The sequence below is a fragment of the Molothrus ater genome, chromosome 4, assembly GCF_012460135.2.
Source record: "Molothrus ater isolate BHLD 08-10-18 breed brown headed cowbird chromosome 4, BPBGC_Mater_1.1, whole genome shotgun sequence".
NCBI classification, from domain to species: domain Eukaryota; kingdom Metazoa; phylum Chordata; class Aves; order Passeriformes; family Icteridae; genus Molothrus; species Molothrus ater.
The window spans coordinates 46521597-46545853 of record NC_050481.2 but is presented as its reverse complement, the minus strand read 5'-3'; the positions used below and the strand labels follow the sequence as shown (position 1 = coordinate 46545853).

General features: G+C 40.5%; 2 protein-coding genes across 2 annotated transcripts in view; one reads left to right on the top strand and one right to left on the bottom strand.

Moving 5' to 3' along the window:
• The window catches only part of FRYL (FRY like transcription coactivator), a 163885-nt gene extending 161777 nt beyond the window's left edge, over positions 1-2108 (bottom strand). Inside the window, exon 1 of the mRNA XM_054514559.1 lies at positions 1992-2108. The gene's annotated coding sequence lies outside the window, so the exon portion shown is untranslated. The remainder of the gene's footprint in view (positions 1-1991) is intronic.
• Positions 2109-6925: 4817 nt separating this feature from the next.
• Positions 6926-23815, top strand: OCIAD1 (OCIA domain containing 1). The gene is made up of 8 exons (XM_036382234.1): positions 6926-7016; positions 8340-8424; positions 11859-11912; positions 12405-12452; positions 15340-15469; positions 17634-17842; positions 19197-19346; positions 22170-23815. Exons 1-8 carry the CDS (start codon positions 6960-6962, stop codon positions 22205-22207), a joined length of 771 nt encoding a protein of 256 aa, XP_036238127.1. The 5' UTR covers positions 6926-6959; the 3' UTR covers positions 22208-23815.
• The last annotated feature ends 442 nt before the right edge of the window (positions 23816-24257 follow it).

The following is a 24257-nucleotide window of genomic DNA, read 5'->3' as shown; positions in this document are numbered from 1 at the left end:
GCAACATACCACCACTCTGCTCCAAGGAAACCACTTCCAGAGAAGTCAGCACAGACTTTACCCAAATCAGTTTTGGAATATAAATAAGGAGTCATTCACAGCAGCAATTTGCGCAGGGAAGTTGGTTGCCTACGGGAAACAACCACCATCAAGTACCACTAAGGACCTCTACAAACCACAGATAAAGGAAGCTTTTGATACTGAAAATGTTGTTCTCATCTTTAAATACGTGCCTTACTAAACCTGCAACACAATTTTCACAGGGTGGTTTGTTTCCTTCCTGAGATAGTGTCACAAGATAAGAATCAGCGCGGTTGTACAGCACTTGGTGTGAGATCTTCCACAAAGATTCTGAAGTATTTAGCACATATCCTCAGCACGACAGGAGTAACACAGAAGCAAAGCGACTGAAACAGCCTACTGAGGAAATGACATGGTGAGGAAATACTTCTTAAGAAACTACAGTTAATTTCACTCTTTGCCCAACCCTCAAGCAGCAAATTACCTTTCTCATAGAACTCTATATACTCCATGAAGTCTTCAGCACAGAGATACACAGTGCACAAAGGAGTAAAGAATTCATTTTCTGGTTTAGTATATTTCTTGCCTAATGTGCATTTGAGATTTGTAATTTTGAAGGAAGTCCAGGTTACACTCTTGCTGCCTTGTCTCCAAATTGCCTTACTATTTATTCCTTAAGATCATATTAGCAAATTGCTTTTGCAACTCCCTCAGTATAAGTGGCCACCAAAATATTTGAGGTTTGCTGGGTTTTCAGGGATATTTTTTTTTTACGTTTTCCTTCTGATCCTTAGCATGTTTTAGCTAGAGCTACCCTGATCGTCAGGCAGTGATTTCTGGTCAAGACACAAACTGAACTGCCCGCTGAGTAACAAAAATTATCACATTACCAAAATACTAGAAACAGACACATGAAAGTGAAGAGGGGAAAACTAATTAAGCCCCTACAATACTTACAGCTATACAAGCACGCCGATCTGAGGCTGTAAAAACAGTGGAAGCCAAACTTGGTCCCAAAAGCACCTCAGAGCGACTCCATCAGCGAGGCGCTGCACACTGAGCGCACACACGTCTCCTAGTTTGCCGCTCAAGTCTCCCAAGTTTCCCCCGAAGGCGGGGGAGCGGGCCAGCTGCGCCGAGGGCGGCACGGGCGGCCGGGGGCGTCGCTGCTCGCCCGCGCCGCCCTCCGCACCAGGAGCCGGGACGCGCGTTTCTCCGCCGGAGCCCCCGGGCACCCCCAGGCGGGGCGGGGCCGGGAACAAAGCCCGGCTCCGTGCCACCCTCCCCGTTCCGTCCCGCCATTCCCGGCCGGCCTGGCCCGCTCCCAGCCCCGCCATCCCCTGCGGCGGTGGCTGCCCGGCGGCTGCGCGGCCCCGCTGTCCCGGGGGGCGGCCAGAGCCGGCCGGACGGGTGCGGGCGCGGGGCGGGAGCAGCCCGGCGGCGGCCGCCCCTTTACGCTCGGCCCGCGGGGCCGTGCGAGCGCCGCTCCTAGCCCGGAGGCTCCGGGGGCCGCCGGCTGAGGAGCTGGGCACGCACGGGTGGGGCCGCGGCCGGGGAGGAAGGGGCGGAAGGAGACAGAGCGCGGGCCGCGGAGGGGATCGGGGCAGGCTCCGTCTCCCCGGGGCGGGAGGTCCAGAGCTCAGGTGGGGGCGGCCGGGCGCACGCAGCACCGCCGACCCCTGCTCCGCCTCCGCCCTACTCATGCCCCCGCGGCGACGGCGGGCAGGGCCGCCCGGCCACACGCTGTCCTCCCTCCCGTCCCTCCCCTCCCCGCCCCACCGTAAACAAAGCGGCGAGGACTGGGGCCGGGCCAGCACCAGGGGCCGCACAGCACAACCCGCGGGCTCCGCTCCCGTCGGGGCAAGGCGCCTCCTCCTCCCTCCGATCAGCCACGACCGGATCCCGGCTGCGCCGCCGCCTCACCTCTCCCGCCGGTGGAAGGTGCCGTAGCCCCGGGCGCCGCTGCCTACCTCAGCGCGGCTGCGGTCCCCCCCCACACTTCAGAGCGACCCCGGTGGGATCCAGCGAGCGACGCGCACTACCGGCATCCCCCGCCGGCTTTATCCCGACGCCGCCTCTCCCCTCCGGCACCTCGACGTCCCGGCGCGGCGCTCCCGCCCCCCCCGCCGCCCCATTGGCACGCGCGGCCCCGCCCGGCCCCGGCGCTCACTGGGGCAGGCGCGCAGCACTCACAAGGCCCCGCCCCCGCGCTCCCTGCCCGTTGGCTCCCGAGCGCTCGGCCCGCCCCCCAGGAACCGCCCTCCACACTTCAGCCAATCGCGAGGCGGCGAGGGCGAGCCGGGCCCCGATTGGCGGTGGCCCCCCTTCCCGTAGCTGTGATAGGCCGGGGCGGCGGCCGGGCCCGCCCCCGGAGCGCTCCGGGCGCTGCTCCCCTCGGGCCGTTCGGGCAGCGCTCCGGGCCCCGGCGGCTCCGTGCAGCCCCGCAGAGGGCCCGGCCAGCAGGGCGGCCCCGGTCCCGGGATGTCTCCGAGCCCCCGGAGAGAGCAGGACCGATCGCTGCCGTTAAGAAGCCTGGTATCATCAAGGTAGCCGGGAATCAAACGGCTCTCTGGGCAGGCAGCAGCATCGCTGGGAAACATCAAGGAAGCGTCCTGGCTGCTGAGGCGATGAAGTCCCGCAGAGGTCCCGCAGAGGTCCCGCCGCGCCGTGCCGTCAGGGTGCTCCTTTCGCCCGTAGGAAGCAGTCGGAAAACCCGCCCTTCCCCCCAGCGAATAAGGGCAAATATTTGTGTCGCGGCCAGCTGCACAAATGCTGAAATACCGCCTTTTTTTTTGCCAGGAATTACTCGCGTTGTTCTACCAACGCGAGCCGCCGGGCTTCCCCCGCAGAAGCAGCCTGGCTCCCGGGAAGCTGGCGGGGCAGGGCAGGGCAGGGCACGCTGCCGCCACCCCTGCACGGCATATAAAGCACTGGGACTGCTCCGGCCATTGTTATTCGCTTTGATTTCATGGACTTCCCGCAGGAGCCAAGCTGCAAGGTTTATCGCAATGCACTGGTAGCGAGGCGGGGTAATAAGATAATTCACAACATCATCCTCAGAAAACGGAGCCGCTACTGGGTCTAGCCGGGATTTCACTAATACAACAGGAGTGGTGGTTGGAAGTAACAATGTATTTCTAAACAATGCAAAGATCTGGGAGCCAACGTTAACAGAAACAGTACCAACATTTTAACTGGTTAAAAAGTAACTATATTTTTTGTTGAAGTACCTCAAAGCTTCCACGCTTTAAAGAAAAACGGAGTGAGGGGAAAGAAAGAAAAATAAATACATGTAAAGTGTGATAAAATAACACAAGATTTGCAAAGCAGTATTAGAAAAAATCCTGTAGTTAACATTTTCCCACTGTTAAACATAAGCCTGTCATGCAAGTACTGTATTATAATAAGCATTTCTAAGAAAACCAGAACTGAGTGAAAAGTACAAAGAACAAATGCACCAGCACAACAGTTGTAAAAAATTCTATTAGAAGTTCAAAGTTCTGTACCACACTTTGTACAATTATAGTTTATTTGCAGTAAAAGCCTCTCCATGTTCAACTATTTCTGTCCATGTGCTGCATACCCTTAAGACAGATGATGTACATCAACTTGCAGAAGCCAGTCGGAAAAGAAAGCAGGAGAGGAAAAAAATAAAGCTATCCTGCTAGCTGAGGTTAACTCTTCCCCGTAGCTTTAAGAATTTTGTGGAGTACTTTTTATTGTATTTTAACAATTGTACCAAACAGTCCAAACATGGGTGATAGAGCACCTAACATGACAAACCGTATTCATTGCTGCTGGTGTTGTGCATCATTTCAGACAATTGATTGAAGCAATGTCACTTTCAGACCCAAATGCTCCTTACCTGCCAGCTTTACAAAATAGCTCTAAGGATTAGTTAACATGTAAAGTAATTTTCAAAATACATTACATTACCAGTTAATATTAATAGCAGTCATTATCTATGTGGGTAAAGTCCTTACTAATTGAGGCTTTGACTATCAGCTCCTCAAAGACACCCACTCTTGGTTCTTGCTGATGTGCCATAATGCTTCAGGCAAATAACTGATTCTTTGTTTGCCACCAGTTGTAGTAGTTACAACAATGCTCTTTTTTCTTGGTATGAGGCACTGTTATTTCCTCATTAGGGAGAGATTTTTCCAAATACATTCCTGTTAACTCTTGGCAGTCACCAGAACCTCTCAGCTGTTGCATTTTACTATATTGTCCAGAGCACCAAGCAAAAAAAAAAAAAAAAAAAAATCACCATTGTCCTTTGTACTTGAGTACCTACACTTCTAGTACTTGCTTTGGAGACTTTCCTTACCAGATCAGCGTTTGCTACAACTCTTTCATATATCTAATAGTTTTAGTTATGTCTTATACAGTATTGTAAAACTTATTTGTTAGGCCACCTGTGTTTTGCAGTGGAGTTGTATAAAACCTGTCACTGACTGTTAACAAGGGGATGAAAAAAAAATTCATCAGAAACATAAACTTTTAAACCACTTGATAGACTGCACAGAGGTCACCCCAATCATTCTTTGAGCTCCACCTTCAAGGGTTCTGAATATTCACCACTTTGCTTTGCAAAGTACTGCAATTAGAAACCATGTGACTTTCACACCTTCCAACTTGTTAACCTAAGTAATAAGTTCATATCAAGAGAATCTTATCATTTGAAAGTTTTCATTTTTCTTTCGAGGCATCTCCTTCACAAGAAATAAGTTCCAATTTCTAAAGGTTAACTATCAAGGTTTTTTGTTAGAGTATTTTGAAACTCAAATATATTCTTCATTCTTACATGATATTAAGTCATAAAAGATAAAAAGTTTAGAGATGTAGATACATGAGTTGTAATACTTGTAAAAATAATTTTGACTCCTGAAGTGGTCCAAAAATATATAACTTAATGCTATTACAAATAATCTATTATTTTTGTATTTAAAACAACACAGAACAGCAATTATAAAACAGCTGAAGTGTCAAACCACCATTGTGCCTGTTGTTAAAACAAACAGTTCAAGATCCCTGAGAGTTTTTCTCTTAAGAACTACTCTAGTGCATAGATTTATAAACAAAAATCAGCATATTGCATAATGGCATCTGTTAAAGCAGAAAGTAGAGAAAATAGTATTCAAGAAAAGGCTTACATATCTAGCCTTAAGCCTTGCAAGAGAACAATATTTTATGTTTATCAGAAGGACTTGGTGATGCAATCATCAATTGTAAACTGAAGTTCTCATAGTTGTATAAAAGATAGCATGATTATAAAGGAAGTTGTAAAAAAAAGACCAGAGGGTCAGAAAGGGTGTCCTTGTTAACATTTCTTTCAATGAATGAACTCCAAAAACCGGTCTTGAGTACAGAGAATGAAGTGCCAAGGATGTAGATATGCTTTACCATCGATGCTACATATGGCCCCACAACTGAAGCTGTAAGCCAACAAATGGATGCATGTAGCCTGGTGAAACTTTTAAGTATCTCACGAGCAGGCTGTACTAGGAAAGATTTTTTAGTGGGTGGTAAACTCACCGGTTTGCTGGATTATTTGAATTTTTTTCCCCATTAGAGAATAAGAAACATGACGACAGTGAAGTGAGAAAACTGAAAGGATAACTATTAATTTTACAATAGAGAAGCAAAACAGCAGCTCAGAGTCATTATTTTCTACAATGAAGGAGACTGCCATTTCCTCCCCACTGAAGCTCCTTATTTAGAGGAAGTGCAATTCATAAGCATGTCCTACCCCACAAAAATTAAACATTTAAAAACCCACTGTATTCTTTGCATAGAAAGATAAGTGGAAAAAAGCATGAAATAAGTTGTTTTAATAAATGAGCTATTCGTCCCATAAACAAAACTGTCTTGAGCTGATGAGGCAAAAATCTTTTGCCTTCCAACTAATAATGTGCATCATGGATGGTCATATATTGGAGAATGTTTCATTAGCAAGGGCCCAGGTGACAAGCAGAAATAAAGATTGCCTGATTACACCAATTACTTCCAATCGCATGTAAATGAGAAATGTATTTATTGTATGATGAGAGGTATGAATAAAAGAACCCCACTATACATAGTTTCTGGTTCTATCCACCTATTTTGTTTCAAGAATCCAACCTCCTCTATAGTTTTCATTAGTCCATTTGCCCTAGGCCCTTCCCATGGTTCACATTCTCTACCAAATTCAGACCTCCAATCTCAAGGACCTTCCTTCTCCTATCTTCAGGCATGGACCCTTTTTTGTACAGCCATCAGAAAGCAGCAATTTAAGCCAAACTCCGGGGCAAAGAGACAATGGCTTGCTCTACGAAAGGCTTAAATGGAGTGGTACATTCCATATGCAAGTACGGGCATATCAGCATAGAGTGAGTTCAAGCCATAGTACTGCTTGTTTACAAGAAAATGCCAAGGCACACATCGCACTATCAACACCATACATTTTTCCCTCAACTTCTCCTTATTTCTCAAAAACTGCAAGCACCTGCTAAAGCTGCCATTTCCACGGCATCGGCTAGAATCAAGCACACAACTTCCTAGTCTCCCACTCCAAGACAATACTAACCACCAAACTAATTCCACTTCCGAGCTCAAGAGCTGCCTAGCAGACCCTTGCTTGGTCCTGATTCAGAAAAAAACCCTTTTTTTAGGCAACAGAGATCCTTTCCTTTTAGGAAATTCTGGCCACGCATCCTTAGCAGGCGGTTAGCAAGCCTGTGGGTACCGTACCTACAGCTGGAGCTAGGCAGGGGCAGATAGAAGCCTTTCGCTTCTCGCTGTGAGGGGCCCGGCCCGTGCCCAACGCGGGCAGCGCCGCCGAGCCAAACCCGCCGAGCCAACCCGCCCGGCCGCGGCCCGCCCGCCTTCAGTCACTGCCGCCTGCGCGCACGCGCACCGCGACCTGCGTGCGCCGCGCGCAGTTCCGGGTCACGGCGGCCATGGAGGCCGGGCAGGGACCCGGCCCCGGGCACGGCCCCGGCGGCGACACGGCCGAGGTAACTGCGCTGGCTCGGCGGCGCTGTCGTGGGGAAACCTGGCGGGGCTGGGGGCGGCGAGGCGGAGGGCAGGGAAAGGGGATTCCTGTCAGCCGCTCGGCCGTCCCTGCCTTTCCACACTGGGCCGGTGCCCTTGAGGCCTCTCGGGGGCCGGGCGGGGGGTCCTGGCAGAGGGTAAGGAGGTGTTCGTGTCTGACCGTGAGCCGCCGAGGTGCTCGGGTACCAGTGGCATCCTGGCCTCATTCAGGAATAGCGTGGCCTGCAGGACCAGGGAAGTCACCGTCCCCCTCTACTCGGCACTGGTGAGGCCAGACCTCAAGTATTGCGTTCAGATTTGGGCCACTCAGCTCAGGAAGGGCACTGAAGTGCTGGAGCCTGTCCAGGGAAGGGCAACGGAGCTCGTGAGGGGTCTGGAGTACAAGTCTTAGGAGCAGTGGCTGTGGGAGCTGGGGTTGTTTATCCTGGAGAAAAGGAGGCTCAGGGCAACCTTATCACTGTCTGTCTACAACTGGCTGAAAGGACGTTGTAACCAGGTGGGGATCGACCTCTTCTCCCAGGCAAGCAGCGACAGGACAAGAGAACTGCACCAGGGGAGATTTAGATTAGACATTAGATGGAATTTCTTCACAGGAAGGGTCATTAGATATTGGAAATGACTGCTCAGGAGGTTCTGGAGTCACCGTCCCTAGTGGTGTTTAAGGAAACACTGGACATGGTACTTAGTGTGGTGGTGTTCAGTCCTAGATGACCTCAGAAGTCATTACCAACCCACTTGATTCCGTGATTCTCTGTTCCCCTGTGGCCTTCCCACAGCTGTGCTTCTCCTGGCGGGCGGTGTCCAGCAGTTTGCCCAGTGTCACAGCTCTCAGGCGGGACAGGGTCAGCACCCCCGCACGAACCTCGCACACGCTGGGGAAAGAGCTGGTCAGCTCTCGCTGAATTACATCCCTGTGAACCAACAACACGCCATGTGTGGTATTTGAAACCCTGAGAAATACTTCAAAAAGGCGCTGTCAGATGTCAGCTATTTGGAAGGCTGGTTGGAGGGACCAAAGCAGGCTTTTCTAAAGTAAAAGGACTGAGCTAAGTTGGGATCTGACTATGCACAAAGTATTTCCTGCTCTCTCATGTAATTTTTAGAAGCACTGGATTTTTTAAAATTATATATTTTATGTGACATTTATGGACAAAAGGCACTGGTTTCTTAACTGGGTGAAAGTATAGAAACTACAAGGTGTGAGAGTTAGACATTAAGTTTTTTGATCGAAAAATGCCTCCAAACTGTTTTGTTCATTCTTTTCTAATTTATTTCACTAATGAAAGAGGGAAGTACCGAAGCCTTATGTTCCAACGGAGGAAGAAAGAAGACTCCTCAAGGAATGTGCTGAAGAGAGTTTTCGGTATAGAGGTAAGCTCAGTTTGCTGGTAAACTTGGTTGCTTTCCTTCCACCCTTAGCTTTTGCTGTTGCCTGAGGCATTACAGAGGGCCTGGGTCAATATAGCACAATAGAGCATTAACGAGCTTCATGTGTACTAGAACTGTGTCCCAGCAAATGCTGATCCATGTAGTATTTACTAAGAGTTTGCAGCAGTTGTGTAAAAGGTGCAACATAATTTCTAAGTAGCATGCCTTATGACATGGTATCTTCATGTTTTAAGTTTATGTGGTTATTAAAAGTCTGAAAATAGATTTAATTACTGAGTCTCGTTTATATTACTGGATTTTTTGTGTTATTTCTGCATTTTTATTTTCAATTTTTATTGTTGTCTTTAACATGCAAGAATAAAATAGTTTATCTTATAACCATTAGTTTTCATCTTTATAGAGACTTGTGAAGAGAACAATATATAAGTAGTCACTCTGTTCAGCTTTTAGAGAAAATTGCTGTGTCTGTGCATGGTTTCTGTAACCCTAAGGTTCAAGGCATGCTTGATTTTTGTACCCTGGTCTTAAGGTTTGAACAAGCCTTCTGATGTGATTGCTACCTGCTGTTTTATCACACACTAGTAGGTTACTGATGCTGATAGGTGGCTTGGCAAAAACCAGGACAGATAAAGGATTTAGCGGCTGATTTGCCAATTTTAGCACACTGGGGTTCTAATTTCTCATGGAAGCCAGTACTTTCAGGGACAGCTCCTAAGGCATTGTGATTTTGAATCAATGATTCAGAGTTCTGTTTTGTCTTTCTCGATGGGTTTGGCATTCTCCTCATCTGCTTTTACACAAATACTTGGAAGTCTTCAGCATATTTGCTGAAGAAAATACAGAAAATGTACATTTTCTGTATAATTTTATAAGTGAAGGAGGCAGGTCCATTAGTGGATGGTTGTGTTTTATTGATAATTTCTCTTTTGGAAGACAAAGAGGAGAGAGAGTTGTTTGTTCCTGAGCTGTTCTGCTGCTTGGCAATGTAGCTCATTGCCCTCTGCATCTTTATATAGTCACTGAAGAAACAACATGTAGGTATTACTTGAAAGCCCTACGTTAGTTTCTTGAGTCATTTCTCTTCAGGGAGCTACAGCAGTAACAGATTTTTTTTTTTTTCAGGGGTTGTGTACTGTGCTGTTATCTGGCTGGGAGAGCCTAAAGTCCATTGCTGTTTTCTAGGTCTCCTTTGTTTCCCTGTTGTGCATACACATACCAGACTGTTGTATTCTCTGTATTAAATACATATTGCTTGAAGTCCCCTTTGCAAGCGGGTGCTTGTGTGACTGCCCTGAAATCCTCAATTTGTATTGTGTCAGCTTTTGTTTTTTCACTGAGGTTACCATAAATTTGTGTGTTTTCAGTTTGTTTATTCAGATTTCAAGCTGTAGCAAATTTTACTCATTCTTACAAACTGTCTTTTGTCATAGTTTCTCTTGACAGCTTCTGCCACTAGTCATTTCACAATTCAGTTTAACATGTGATTTACTGGAGTTACTAGTTTGTAATCACATTATTGTATAAATTCTTACACTCTTAAAAATTCTAACTAAAATCACGTTAACAAAATCAAATCATACTGATAAAACTTTTTTCCCATCAAATAATTTTGACTTGGGTGCATTATATTACCATCCTTATGTGCTGTTGATATATCAGCCTTCCATTATTTTCCCTAGATTTATTTTGTTCCTGAAGTAGAAAAAGTACTCTTTGCCCATTAGATGGTTTCTGATTTATTGAGTTTGTTTTGTTGGGGTTTTTTTTTCCCTACAGTTGAATAATTCATGTTGATTTTTAGGTATGAATCCAATTTTCATCTAGCCTTTTTTTTTTTTTTTAATTTTTAGTTACTATTTCAGGTCACTTATATGCTCAGATACTAGTATAGCCTGGTTTTGATATCTAAAATGTTTCTGTTAGGTCTATAAATAATTTCAAACTTCTAAGGATTGGACTGAAATCTTCTGTAATAATTTTTGAACGTATTTTTCTTTACACACCCTCTCTCCCCTTGTTTTGTTGGGGGGGTGTTGTTTGCTTTTGTTGTTGTTGTTGGCTTTGTTTGCTTTTGTTTTTCTTTTATAATTTAGTTTCAAATCTGTGCTATCATTTTATATCTCAGAAAATCTAGAACAGTAAGTTTTTGAAAATCTAGGTCAGGAATCTCTAAAAGCATCAGATTTTTAACATCTAATAGGTTGGGAGGTTTTATTCTTTATTTTGAAGTTTTGCTGTAATCCTGCTTTGAACTAAGGAGGCAATATTTCTTCTTAAGAGTGACATCCAGTTGCATTTACCCAGAGATAGATGCTGCTTGGACTCCTTACCTAGTTTAGACCTGTCAGAATTTTTGAGGGAATTAGATGTTAATTTGCAAAGTATTCTTTAATACTTTGCTCTCCATAAATACAATTTGTCTTCAACTATGCGCTTAATTAGCAAATTGTGTGCATCAAAATGCTTCAACAATCTAGTGCTTGCAAACATTTCTCTCCTAGAAGTCATTGAGCCTTTTTGTAACATCTACATTTTCAGACTTGCATGAAATTAAATTTCTTTATGACATATCTAAATCTTTGATGTAAATAAGTTTAGCCTTCTGTTGTGTTTGTTACTTCATTGTCCCTGTATCTTGTGCAGTGGTGGTGCTCTTTATGAATAGCTGCACAATAATCTTCCTGATAAAGTAATTATCATTGCTTGAAAGAAGCATTCATTCTGGGTTTTGCGATCTCCAAATACTTCTTGCCACATAAAGTTTTTCAATATAATAAGGCTGGTTGTGGTAGGCAGTGATGGTCTTCCAGAATGTTCTTTTCTCTGCATTTCTGACCCTAACCCCAGGTTGTATAGTTTGATTTGTAAGCTACAGGAAAAGCTGCCCTGTTTTTTAATTTGCTGGTGAATCAAACATTGCCTAATTTTAATCAATCTATTTATAGCTCTGTAGGAGTCAAACTTTTTCCAAAATTATTATGTTAAAACATCAAGAGTTTAGATTATCAACAGTTTTTAGAAGCACTGGCCTGTATATAACTTCCTCCTGTTGTGCAGAACTGTGTATGCCTCTCTAGCTTAAAGTTCTGCACCTTGATGCTGTAGCAGTTGTAGCTAGACCTGGAGTCTTGTCTGGAGAGCTCTATTCCATCCAACAGTGGCTTTTGTATTTTAGGAAACATGAAGTATAATGCAGGCAGGATGACTCATTAACTCATACAGCATAATTTGCAGTAGGTCTTAAGAACTGGAATTGACAATATTTGATAATTTATATACAGTTTGTTAATTAGATATATCTCCTTACACAAATGAGCTTTGGAAGGCATAGCAACTCTCATTTTATTGCATATTTGTTAAATGTGATTGAAAATATTGAAAATTGTATTTTAAGCAGCTTTTTTTCTTCTTCACAGCTTTCCCTTTGGCTGCAGTGAGCATGCTTGGTACTAGTTTCTTAATTAGAAAAGGTAAAGTATAAAAATACTTCAGTTTCATTTCAGTTTGCTCAGTTGAAATATCTTTCTGCTGTTAAGAAAGTTATTATGATAATATAATGCCCAATCTACTTGCAAATAAAAGATGCAGCTCAGACTCTGCAGCAACTCTGATTTGCAGTTCCTCAACATAAAGAAGGAGCTGAACTTAAAATCAAGTTCATATGTGTTTTATGTTGTGTGAGAAGTGCAATATCTCACTGCTTATGAAACAATATGTTCTTAGTGTGTTAATAACCCTGTAGTTAAATATGATTAAAGAGATAGTTCCTAGATTTTTTAATTATATGGGGAATTCAGATATTAGGGGTTTTTTTTTAATTTTCTTTAATGTGAAGTGTAAAGGAGTAACTTGCTTCTACAAACGTAACTACAGTTGAGTTTTTTCAAGTTAATTCTTGATACCTGATTACACATATCTTACATATCATATATCTTAATATCTGATTTCATCCTCATTTTCAGGTGTTCTAAGAGATACCTCAAGATTTGGCTCTTTTATTAAAGTTGCATGTAAGTAAAAGCTACATATAAATTCAGCTTGTATTTGTGCTGTATGTTCTGGACTCTGCTGTGCAGATGTAATTCCCCTGGGGCTGGCTGGCTAATTTACTGTGACTCAAGTTGGCAGGGACCCATAAGGACCAGAGTCCGAGCTCCCTGCTCCTGACAGAAGAACCTCAAACTGCACCATGTGACTGAGAGTGTTTTCCAGATGCTCCTCGAACCCTAACAGGCTTGGTGCTGTGTCTGCTTCCCTGAGGAGCCTGCTCCAGTGCCTGACAACCCTCTCAGTGAAAAACCTTTTCCTAATGCCCAGTGTGACCACTGGTTTTAAACTAAAAGGAGAGATTTAGATTAGATGTTAGAAAGAAATCCTTTACTGAGGGTGGTGAGGCACTGGAGAGGTTGCCCAGAGTAGTTGTGGATGCTTCATTCTTGGAAGTGTTCAAGGGCAGGTTGGATGAGGCCCTGAACGATCAGGTTTAGTGGGGGGCATCCCTGCTCATGCCACAGGGGAACTAGATGATCTTTAAGGTCCCTTTGCAACCCAAGCCATTTTATGATTCAGTGATTTATTCACTGTCTGAATTTGTACTGCACATTTTGCACAACTCTTGTTTATAAGGTTTGTATAAAATTGCTTGATAAATGTAACATAATCATTTAAGATAAAAATATTGTAAATAGATACTGTGCAACCTTGCTTTAAATTACATTGCCAGAACACACCCACCCCTCCCTTCCGAATTTGAAGGTCTTTATTCATGGATCTCACGTATCCCATTCAGGCTAGTTTAATTACTTTTTTTTTTCCTGGACATTATGTATATACAATTGTAGGAAAAAAGCAATTTCATGTGAATGATTTTTGGATGAAGTATAAGCAAAAATAAATTATTAACTTAATAAATTAGCCTTTTCAATGTAATACAGGACAGTAAAACAGGAAGTTGCCATCTTGCCAATCTGGCAGATACAGCCAGTTTACTTCAGTGGGAAGAGGGTAAACCCTATGAATTGTGGTCAAGGAAGTGTTGTTTAAGCAGATAAATGAATGTGAGACTAGGGCTCCAGTTGTTTATGCTAAATTCTGGTTACTTTCTTTGAACACCAAACAATGGTACAACACAAACATTTTTAATAAATAATACAACAGCTATTTCCCCAATCACTTCTACACATACGGGCCACATTCTTCTTATTTAATACAACTAATTTATTGAAATCAGGGGGAAAAATAAGGTGCAGCTGGGCTGGCCAGGATGTTCTGCCTGTAGGAATTACTGTACTTTTGTCAGTAGTTTTCTAGGTACTCTCAGCAATTTACTGAAACATCTAGTTAGCCATGGCTGATTCACTACATTGACAGCATCCCCTTCAACACAGCAAAGAGCTCTTGGTGCTCTCTGACTTGACAAAGCAGGGGAAGATTCCAATGCCTCTGTGTCCTTCATGTTAGTCTGCAGTGGGACCTGGCCATATCTAATCAGCTTCTCTAAGATCTTGTCACAGTGAATGTAGAAGCAAAGAACAACATCTAATTTACTGTGCTAACTTGAAAAATGTGGATCATCTGGCTCTTAGCTCTGTAATAAAATAAATCAAATACTTTGGCCAATAATTACTTTGAGTGAAACATCTTCCAGAGAGATACTTCCCCTTTTCTTTACTAGAAGGCCTCAAGAAACTTTCTCTCTGTAATTTATGCAAAGGCTAATCAGCTTTTCTGTTAAGTTTTATTTTGCTAAATATTTAGTTTGAATTCTTCTTAGGCTTGTAATTTTTCTCTTTGCACATATTTATTGTATATGAGGTGTTTGGGTTTTTGTAACCCACTAAACAGTGCAACCCTTACATTCCTTATTTGTAAACATCACTCATAGTTGTGGCTGTTCTTCTCTATTCCCTTGGAAAAGGACTTTTATCCTTCTTTTGAAAATAAGACATTAGAACAGGAATCAAAATTTCAGTATCAGTACAGCAGGCTAGGGTAAGATCCCCTTTATATTGGTTCCCAGGCAATGTAGTCTACAGCTGAGAATTGCAGAGGATTAACGTTACTGATAATTAACTCTTTCCTGGCTTAAAGATAATCAAGACTCTTAATCTTTATATTTAGAAAATACTCATTGCACATGAAAGGAGGGACTAGTCTTTTTCTCCTACAAAGTCGACAAGAAAACTGTTAAATCCCACAGAATCCTTCATACACCATTGACCCACTCATAAAACTTGAAGGAGCCAGTTGATGGAAATCATAAGTTTTAGGCCCAGAAAGAGCTATCTTGGCAATTTATTCTTAGGTCCTTTGCAGCAGGTGGAAGTAGCTCATGCACTAAATTGAAACCATTTGCTTAGTCATTACAAGGGTTCAGCTAATTCAGTTGTTTGCCCCCTGGCAGTCAAATAACAGAATCCTTTACAGAAAATAAGCCTACTGCTAAGTTGATTTAGACCTCTCTTCATACTGGTAAAGCTTTTTCAGGATCCAACTGTTCTGTTGGATTAAATTAGCAGAATGTACTGCCTGTATTTATTTCTGATTGGTTTATCATCTTTGATAGTTAATTGTGATTTCTGGTTCTTGGGAAAAAACAATGCAATTTAATTTTTTTTGCCACATTTCATTCACCAAGTACTAGCTGAAATCATCTGATGCTCACACCATGTCTAAATCATTGCTTTATGTCTCTGTTCAGCTGTTGCATTTGGTTTTGTACCCTTTGTCTGCAGAAGAAGCAGAGATGATTACTGCATGTTTTTGGTTTAGATATAAACTGGTTTTCTTTCTTTTATTCAAGATACTACATTATTTATTTGAAATTATTATTTTAAAACAATGTTGGATATTACAGTGCAGCATATAAACCCATCTTTTTTTTTTCTTTTTAAAAAGTTGCTGGAATGTGTGGATACCTGGCTGGAAAGATATCCTACTTGCCAATCTGTAGCGAGAAATTTAAGAAACTGAAGGATTCCCCAATAGGAGATGTTCTGCGACAAGCTCAGAGACATAGTTCACCTAAGTAAGAGTTTAAGTATCTTTTAAATTTAAAACATATTCTGAATAGGGTATTTTAAACACTAACAGATCAATACTACTTTTGCAGCTTTCCAACACCTTCAGAGCTGCACCTTCCCTCATTCCCCATTACCTCAAATCTACCACTTTCAGAAATCTGTATTTGTATCAGTTGGCAAGCTATAAAATACATATTTTGAGCTCTTTACATACAACTGATCACTTTGAGTAGTAGAAAAATAAACAGTTTACTTAACAAACTGTATTCCTTGTAAAATTGAGAGTGTTTCCCATGGAATTTGCTTAGAGAAGTGTGACAGCATAAGTTGTCTCCTTAGTTTAAAAGTAAACTAAATTAACTGCAATAAAATAGTGTTACATTCTGGAATTTTTCCCATAGTTTAATTTGATTGAAGTAGGAAAAGGGTGGAAATGATTTCAGTGTTTATCAAAGGAAAGAGCTTAGTAAACAATATCAGTGCAGGAAGAAACATGGTGGTCAAACTTACTGCTGTTTGTTTAAATCCTTTACATCTGTAACACCATTATGCTGTACATATGAGAAACTCATCAGGTTCTTAAAACTATTTCCTGTTTTCTTCCAGAATGTTTTCTACTTCAACTGGTATTTAATTGCAAGCTGCTTTCAGAATATGTCACTTAAACCCTTGATTCAAAACTGGGAGGGTAGTGTTTGGATAGTGAGTAGTAGTCCTCCTGTGTATGTGCCGAGATTTGTTAAATGTTTATAAAGGATTTGCTTAAATTCTTAAATACACTATAAATTCAGATTTATGACAGTTTTTATTTTGTCTGCAAGATTTACCTTTATTCTGAAATGTTTATGGTTTTATGACATCACACAATTTCAGGCATTACCACTGCATACACTTACTGTATGGAATCAGCTGAACTGGAGTTGGACTTGTCCTTTCACCCCCCTCCAGTTGCTAATATGAAATTGTCATGCTTATTAATTGTGTTTACATGAGAACTTGTTTAAGTACCATCATCTGCCACACTACTAAATTCCTTCTACTGTTAATGGCCCATTTGTATCTGTAAAGTTTTATTTCCTAAGTGATAAATTCGTTTTCCTTGGTTGAATAAATAATTTAAATTCATTTCAATTGCATTATTATCCATACATGCTAACCCTTTTAACCCTTGCAACAGAAATCATTACATTTTCCTGAGCATTGTATGTCTACTAATTAATGTATTTTGGTAATTTGATTTACCAAAATACAATATGAGTTTAAAACTTGTAGGGAGCTAAAAGATTAGGTAGTTTTTTAAAGCTGTGTTTGCATGTATTTTAAAAGCATAATTGAGGCAATAAAGTGGCTTTGTTCTGTATGTTTATTATGAGAATTAAATAAAGACTAATTGCCAGTGTTTATCATAGGAAGCTAAAAGTACAGCTGAGCAGAAATTAAAAGTAAAAAATTAATAAATACTCTAGAGATGTTCTAGTGGCATTCTAGTGGTGGCATTCCTGATAGAGGGACATGTTGTGTAGTGGTTTGCAAGGCCATTCTAAGAATATAGTGAACACTTTAAAATATCTGGCACCAATTTCCAGAATATTTTTTATATGATATTATCTTTCTCTCTCAAGAGAAAATTCATTAATATTTTTGCAGAATTCAGCAACTTGATTAATTTTCATCATTTAATTTTCTTAGGATAGCTGTTTGTTCTTCTTCTGTTCTTCAGTCCTGATCAATTACAGCACCTTCTAATGATGAAGGGTTTTAAATATCAAATTCTTCCTAAAAGGCTTTTAAAATTCACTGTAGTTTACACTACCACTAGTTACGTGGGCACACTGTGTACTGTTTGTGTCTGATGTGGGGTGTTTTTGTCTGAAGATTCCTTGACAAAAAGGATTGTAACTTCAGTTATTGTAAAGTTCAATATGTTTTGTCTCTTTTCTCTCCTGTTCTGGAGGTATGAGCTAAGATTCTGTGGGGAAAGAAAGAGAGAAATTTTTGCAGTGTAAAGAAAACACCCAAAACATCCCAAAAATTTTTTAAGATGATGATTCAGTTGGAAACTAAACTATTGAAAATGAAAGAACATTTTCTTGAATTGCAAGTATTGTTATAGTTCCATTTTTAACTTCAGTATTTTTGTATTTAATATTTAGTTCTATTCTTTTTCAGTCGTTCCAGTCGTAAATCTGAATTTTCAGACATACCTTCTCAGTCATTTACTGAGTCATCTTCTCCAAGTGCTGGATTCCCACCTTCTTCCAGCTATTCAGATGATTACAGCTCAACAGATAGAGCCCTCTCAAGTTATGAGCCCATTCCATTCAGTGCTTCTCTGAATGAATCTTCACCTACAGGAATTACTGACTACTCTGTTCAAGGTGAGTCTTAGTACTTAGAGACTTTCTTTTAGATACTGCTCTTACTAAACTAGGTATTCTCACCCTATGCAAATACACATGGCAGAATATAGTGGTTTTGAGTGAAAGAGCTGTGGAAGAATTATAATTGTTTTTACATAGAAGATGAATATAAATTTTATTTTGTGTTCTAACTGTAAACCAGATTCAGGGTTTTCTAGCTGAAAATTGCTTTAATTGCAAATAAAGATCCTGAATTAACTTACAAAGTGCAATCTGTTGTGGAACTAAACTTGCAAAAAACTCAGCCTGACTGAAAGTTCTCTTTGACTGAAGGAAAGGGGAATATGCCATCCCTTCACTGTACTGAATAAACCACAGCCTTCCCACTGCCTGCTGGCCCTTCCAAGGTGATTGTTGCAGTTCCACCATCTGTGGGGCTGTCACTTGATAGTGCTGTAACTCCGTGACATTAAACTTCTAAAAATTTTTCTCAATGTGAAAAAAACATTTTTGTCTCCTGGGAACTGAATGGATATTCTGTTCTATCCACTAGCAGTCTGGTTTTCTCACAGAGAACTAAAATGGTTTTCAAGTATGATGCAGCTGTTTCCCTCCTTCCAGTATGAACTGTCCTCACCTATTGCAGGGAAAACACAGGATTCTGAATTCAGGTATCTCTGGTACACAAAGGAGGAAGATCATGTCAAATGCAGGGTTTTGTACTTTGAATTAGTTTGGATTTTTTCAACTTACTTATGAAAAATGTTTTATTTCACTAAAAAAGCCCTATCATACAACTTGGTTATAATATATGAAAATATAAGATATAAATGTGTCAAGAAAATTGTTATTGCATTTCATCACAAATATCAATAGTTAGTAAAACCTTTATTATATAACAAAGATTCTGCAATATAAATACAGATAAAAGGATCAAATGTTTATCAGGCATCATATGATGCATATTGTCCTAATTCTTTGAAAGCAAAATTTAAAGCCTTAATGCAAACCCTTGAGCTTCACTTAGATTTCTCTTCTGAAATCATATATATTTCAAATGTGCAATAAATGTAAATTTTAGATAAAGTGACCAGAGCTATTTTATCCATCAACTACCACATGGTTGTTAGAATTTCTTATAGTAAAATGAAGAAAAATAATTAACAGCCAGTGTTTCAAAGAAGTTTGGTAAAATTAAAAGGATAAAAGGAATGGATTACGTGAAGACCATACACATTCACTGTTGTATTTAGAATTGCAGCTGTCATGCTCCTATTAATTTGGGATTGAGCAACAATTAACTGGTATTCTAGAAGCTAAATTTTGGTGTGTTATGTCATAGTTAGTATTTTTCTGTTTGTTTTGTGTCCAGAACCTGCTCCAGTTCCAGAAGAAAGTCGTAAAAAAAAAGGCATCACATACGAGGAGTTGAGGAATAAACACAGACAGACATACGAGGTAATGCAACCACCAAAGGCAGAAACTCCCAGCAAGTTTTCCCAGGAAAAAACAGCTAAGGAAGGTAATACACTGATTTACACAAATACTTGTGAAATCCAGATATTTGCCATCATGTTAAAAATGGCTGCAAGCATAAAGCTTAATTCTGCATACTTTTTAAGCAATGTATATTTAGTGTATCTTCAGGTATCTAATATATGATAGATACAGTTTGTAGTTTCCTGTTTCAGATTAATTATTTTTTTGAAAATTTTGGTCATCCCATAGAAAATTGTAATTCATTTTCTCCAGCCATATTGCTTGGTACCAGACTGAAAAGCTCATAAGTTTTGCTTCATTGAGTATATTGAGCAACCTCTTTCAATAAAGAATTCTCTGAGTTCAGAGCTATACCAAAGAGCTATGGGAGGGGGGCTTGTGTTTTAGATAGCATTGTTCTCTCAAAATAGAGCACATGGCTCATGGTTTGAAGGAGAGGGTATTTATTTTTATGAATAGTTTCATGTGGAATTAGGGAATTTCTATAGAGGCATTGTTTGTAGAGGTTCATTTTCTACATTAAAACCCAGAGGAAGGAAACGGTATTTGGCAGCAATATTGAGACTTGTTTTCACAGTGAAAAAGAAAACTCTGCAGAGCAAAATAAGAATGCAATGTCCTGAAGAGCAAGACACCATTCAGACAACTTTTTGACTCAATCAATTTTTTGAAAAGGAGACACATAAGCAATTAATATTCAATTGCTTGCTCTAGAACTTTTTTAATTTAATGTGGCATCTGTAAAAACAATTGTAGCTAAGGAGGAAAAGTTTTACTATTGAACACACTGATGGACTAGTCAGTCACCTGGAATTGTTTGGGTTTGTGTGCACTGCCCAGTCTAGTCAGCCATGTTGCAACAAGACTTCTAGGAACAGCTGTTGTCTCCTGTTAGGCATAATGGGTGGTAATAAGTATAGAAGAGTGTATTGAAGCAAAATGTTCTGAAGCAGTAACACTAAGCTCTGGAACAGAGTGTCAGTCTCTTTGATGCTTGTGAATTACTTTCTGCAGATCATCTATCTTTGGACAGATCTGCAGTCTTGAAAGAAAAATTATAAGCCATTTTTGTATAATGATTTTTAACTGTTATTTCAAGGATAAAAGGCTTTTTCTTATCATGTGACTGTGCCAAATCAGACATGAAAAAATGATTGAAGCTGTGGTTTCAGATTGCTTTTAAATTCTATTGGCTGACACTTCATGGATTTACACAATGTTTCTTTCTCAAGATACTTCTCCACAAGTAGAAAACCTAGAAGTGGCACTTGTGAGCCATAGAAAGAAATGTTAAGCAGCATTCTGAAAACCTTGCCATATTCCATGGCAGATGTGGCTGTGAAATGAGAATGTGTATTTCTTACTTTATTTTTAGTTACTTGAGGTATGTAAAAGACCTCTATAAAATGTTGATCAAATATTGCATTCTTTCTATTATATTTTTGGGTTCTGTGTTTGAAGGCTGTACTTAGGCTTTGAGAATAAAACTGACCAGTGTGAGAGATTTGTAAATAGAGACTTTTTAAAGTGTCTCTTCACTTTTTTAGAGAAAAAGAGAAAGGAGGGCATACAACAATTCAGGAATGGTTTGCACATGCAAGTACATTTAAATCTGCAGTTCAGGGATTACACTGATGTTGTGGACTAAGATCTGATTTAGCTTCTTGTGTCAAACTGGACATGTTACTTACTGTGTGTTTGTTCATACGTTCTGAGTCACTGCCCCTTGGTTCATTCTCTTATCTCTGAGTCCCTTGCAAATAGAACCTTCCTTGCAAGGGCAGAAGGGAAACCAAAGCAGCTTTAAGCAGTCCCTAACTTCCATCTGCCAGTGCCTTCTCCCTTCCCTGCAGTGGCACAAATACGTGCATCTGCATAGTGATCGAGACTGGCCCATTTTCCAGGGAATGAGTGCAGCCTGTTCAGCTGCCGTGGGTAATAGAAATGGAAATCAAATCCTACTTGGAGAGAGCTTCTCATTGTGTCTCACTGCAATATCAGTCACTCCAAAGAGATTTGTCAGGGCATTATGCTCAGTTTGCTGGTAGCTCACAGAGACAAGGACCAGGTGTTTTGCTCCATTCCGCTTGTTCTGCTGCATAGTTAGTAATAAACAGTCAGCTTAATTATTAACTTGCAAGTGAATTTATAAAGGGGTGCCCAACTACTGTCAGCATTCCTACAGGATCAAATGGAGCCATTCTTAACCTTTTCAGTGATGGCAGTCAATTACAGAGGACTTTGCAGCTCACTCTCAAGAGAGCCCATTTTCACTTTCTGGTCGTTGTTCAGTTACAGTGGCACACTTCTGAGCAAAGCCGTTAGACCACGACCCTGGGTTTTTTCCTCTCTGACTCAATCCTATGCTAAAGGAAGCTACCAAATAATAATGGCTGAGTAGTTTCCTAGTCGGGATTACTGATTTCTGTTTGTTTGTCTTTGAATGTGTTTTTAACTATCCCAAATACATCCAACTGTGCATGTAACCAGATTATGTGGCCTCATTATTTATTGTAACATTCCTTGCCTGTTTCCTCCAATTGTCTTTGTTTCATTCACGTGTTACATTTGTTTTAAAGTAATTACAAATTCTGTAGAGCAGGAATTAGCACAGTAGGCCTCCTGACTGAATATTAATTCATTAAGGTAAAGTGATTAGCAAACTCTTCTCCCCATTTATTCAAAAGTGGCTTTAATTATGTGTCTGTTGTGCTGTGACTGACTCTCCCCATGCACCACTTGAGATGACAGTGCATTTCATTATACTTTTTGGCATTGTATATGATAAACTTCGGCAGTTAAACTATCACATGACTACTTTTGTTTTTTCTTTTGTTTTCTTTAGTTAAAGTAAATAAATATGGAGATACCTGGGATGAGTAAGAGTCAAATGAAGAACTGAAGAAAATTACCTCCTGTCAGCTAACTTGAACTTCATCTAGATTAGTCATGAGTATCAGCACCTTTGGTGTGCTCTGCCAGACACAACTATTAATAAATGAGGAGAAAATCCTGACTTCTCAGAAAATTTAAAAATTATATTTATGCTGAATTTTTTTTAATTTTGCATAAATGAAAAACAAGGCTACTGTGAGGTGTCATGACTGTAAACCATTTGTGCTGTTGTTTAAGAATGAGAAAGGTAACTGGTAATATGAACAAAAAGCATAAAGTAAAAATACATGTAAATAAATGCAATCCCATGTATTGAGAAGGGAACAGTATCAGAATCTTCTCAAATTTTCAAGACTTGCATTAAAAGTTACCTGTAGAACTCAACCTCTCACCTTGTTTTGTCTGAAAGTGATATGCTGGGAACTTGAAATTGTCCTTATACTTGGTTTGTAATGTCAGGAATACTACTAAACTGTTGAGGGGGAAAGGCTGAGCCAGACACTGAAGTAACCATAACTTTTTCAAAAGTGTTTCATGGTGCCAACTCTGTTTTTAGGCTGATACTCTGCTTGCCCACAACAGGTTTCTACAGACAGTCATTTCTGAAGAAAATAATTGAACGAAACTGCACGTATTGAAAATAGCTACATTTAAGTGCAGAAGGCTAAACATGACAAACTTTGGTAAAACCTTGAATGATATATTGACTGTTAATGTTAGGCTCTGTATATTTGACCTTATTTCTTGATTTTTCCAAGTCATGACAAAACCACAATGTTTATGGAGAAGAGATCCCAATCAATGGAATATTTTATCACCTGTAAGACAAGAGCTACATTGGCAAAACTGAAGAGTTTTTCCTGGTATTTGCATCACCTGCTCTGTCTCTGAACATGTTGCCTTCACTTAGGGATTTTCATCTTCTCACCTGTGTAGTTTCATCTCCCAGCATTGTGTTTATTTGGGGGTTTGGGCTATAAGGGAGCAAGAACCACGATGAAGTTGATAGCATAAAAGCATTCCCAAAATCTGTGTTGGAGCTGAAAAACAACATGCCTACCAAGCTGAAAATTCTCAAAGATCTTATTGATTTAGTGGACTTGCAGCAAATGGCACAAATGAGGAGGAAGAAGTGGGAAGAGAAGGATGCTTAAAGAGCTAAATACTACTTAAAATAAACCAGGAAGATTGCTCTCAGAAAAGCTCATCTTCTAAAAAAATGAATGCACTAATTGGATAATCTTTTAGTTGTATCAGAAATTTACCTTGTAGAGGGTTTCTCATGGCTGTTAGGAGTGAACTCTGAAAATACACAGTCTGCCAGAATTGTGTTGCTGTGGTTTTCAGTGTGCTAATCCAAAGCTGATCAGCTTTATCATGAAAATATTCACGGTTTCTTAGTTGTCAGTTATGCAAGCAATAGGAGGCAGACTACTGAGATGATAATAATAGAGCAGATTCCTGTGATGGTGTCTTCCTGCAAAGTGTCTTGCCTCACATTCATATTTTTGGGTGGACAAGCACAGTGTTTTATATAAATTGTATCAGAATTTTTCTTCCTTTCTTAAAGGAGAAAATAAAAGGCATGTCAATTAATGTTGTTCTGTATTGATAGCATTTTTAAATTGAATATAAAGCTTTTATTCTATTGCATCTAGTAACTCTCAGAGGACATACTTTCTTTTGTACTTGAACAAGTTTGGTTTGTTGTCAACCAACTCTAAATTCTTCTGATTTCACACCCTTAGTACACATTAAATACAGGAGAGTTCCCAATCATAGCTGTTAATTTAGTAGGGTATTGGGAACTGGTATTTCATCAAAGTTGGGTCACATTGAGTTTGCTGTGACAATGTGTATGTTGAGCCCCTGATTCGCTAAACAGCCATGGGAATTCAATCTTTCTTCCCTTTTCCTGCATATCTTCCATTAGTACCTCCTTGTTTCATAGTGGGTATTTACACTCATGGTTTCATAGCAGCTACCCAGTCACCCATCAGTAGCTTGCTTATACTGTAGCGCCATGACTTTTGGGAAT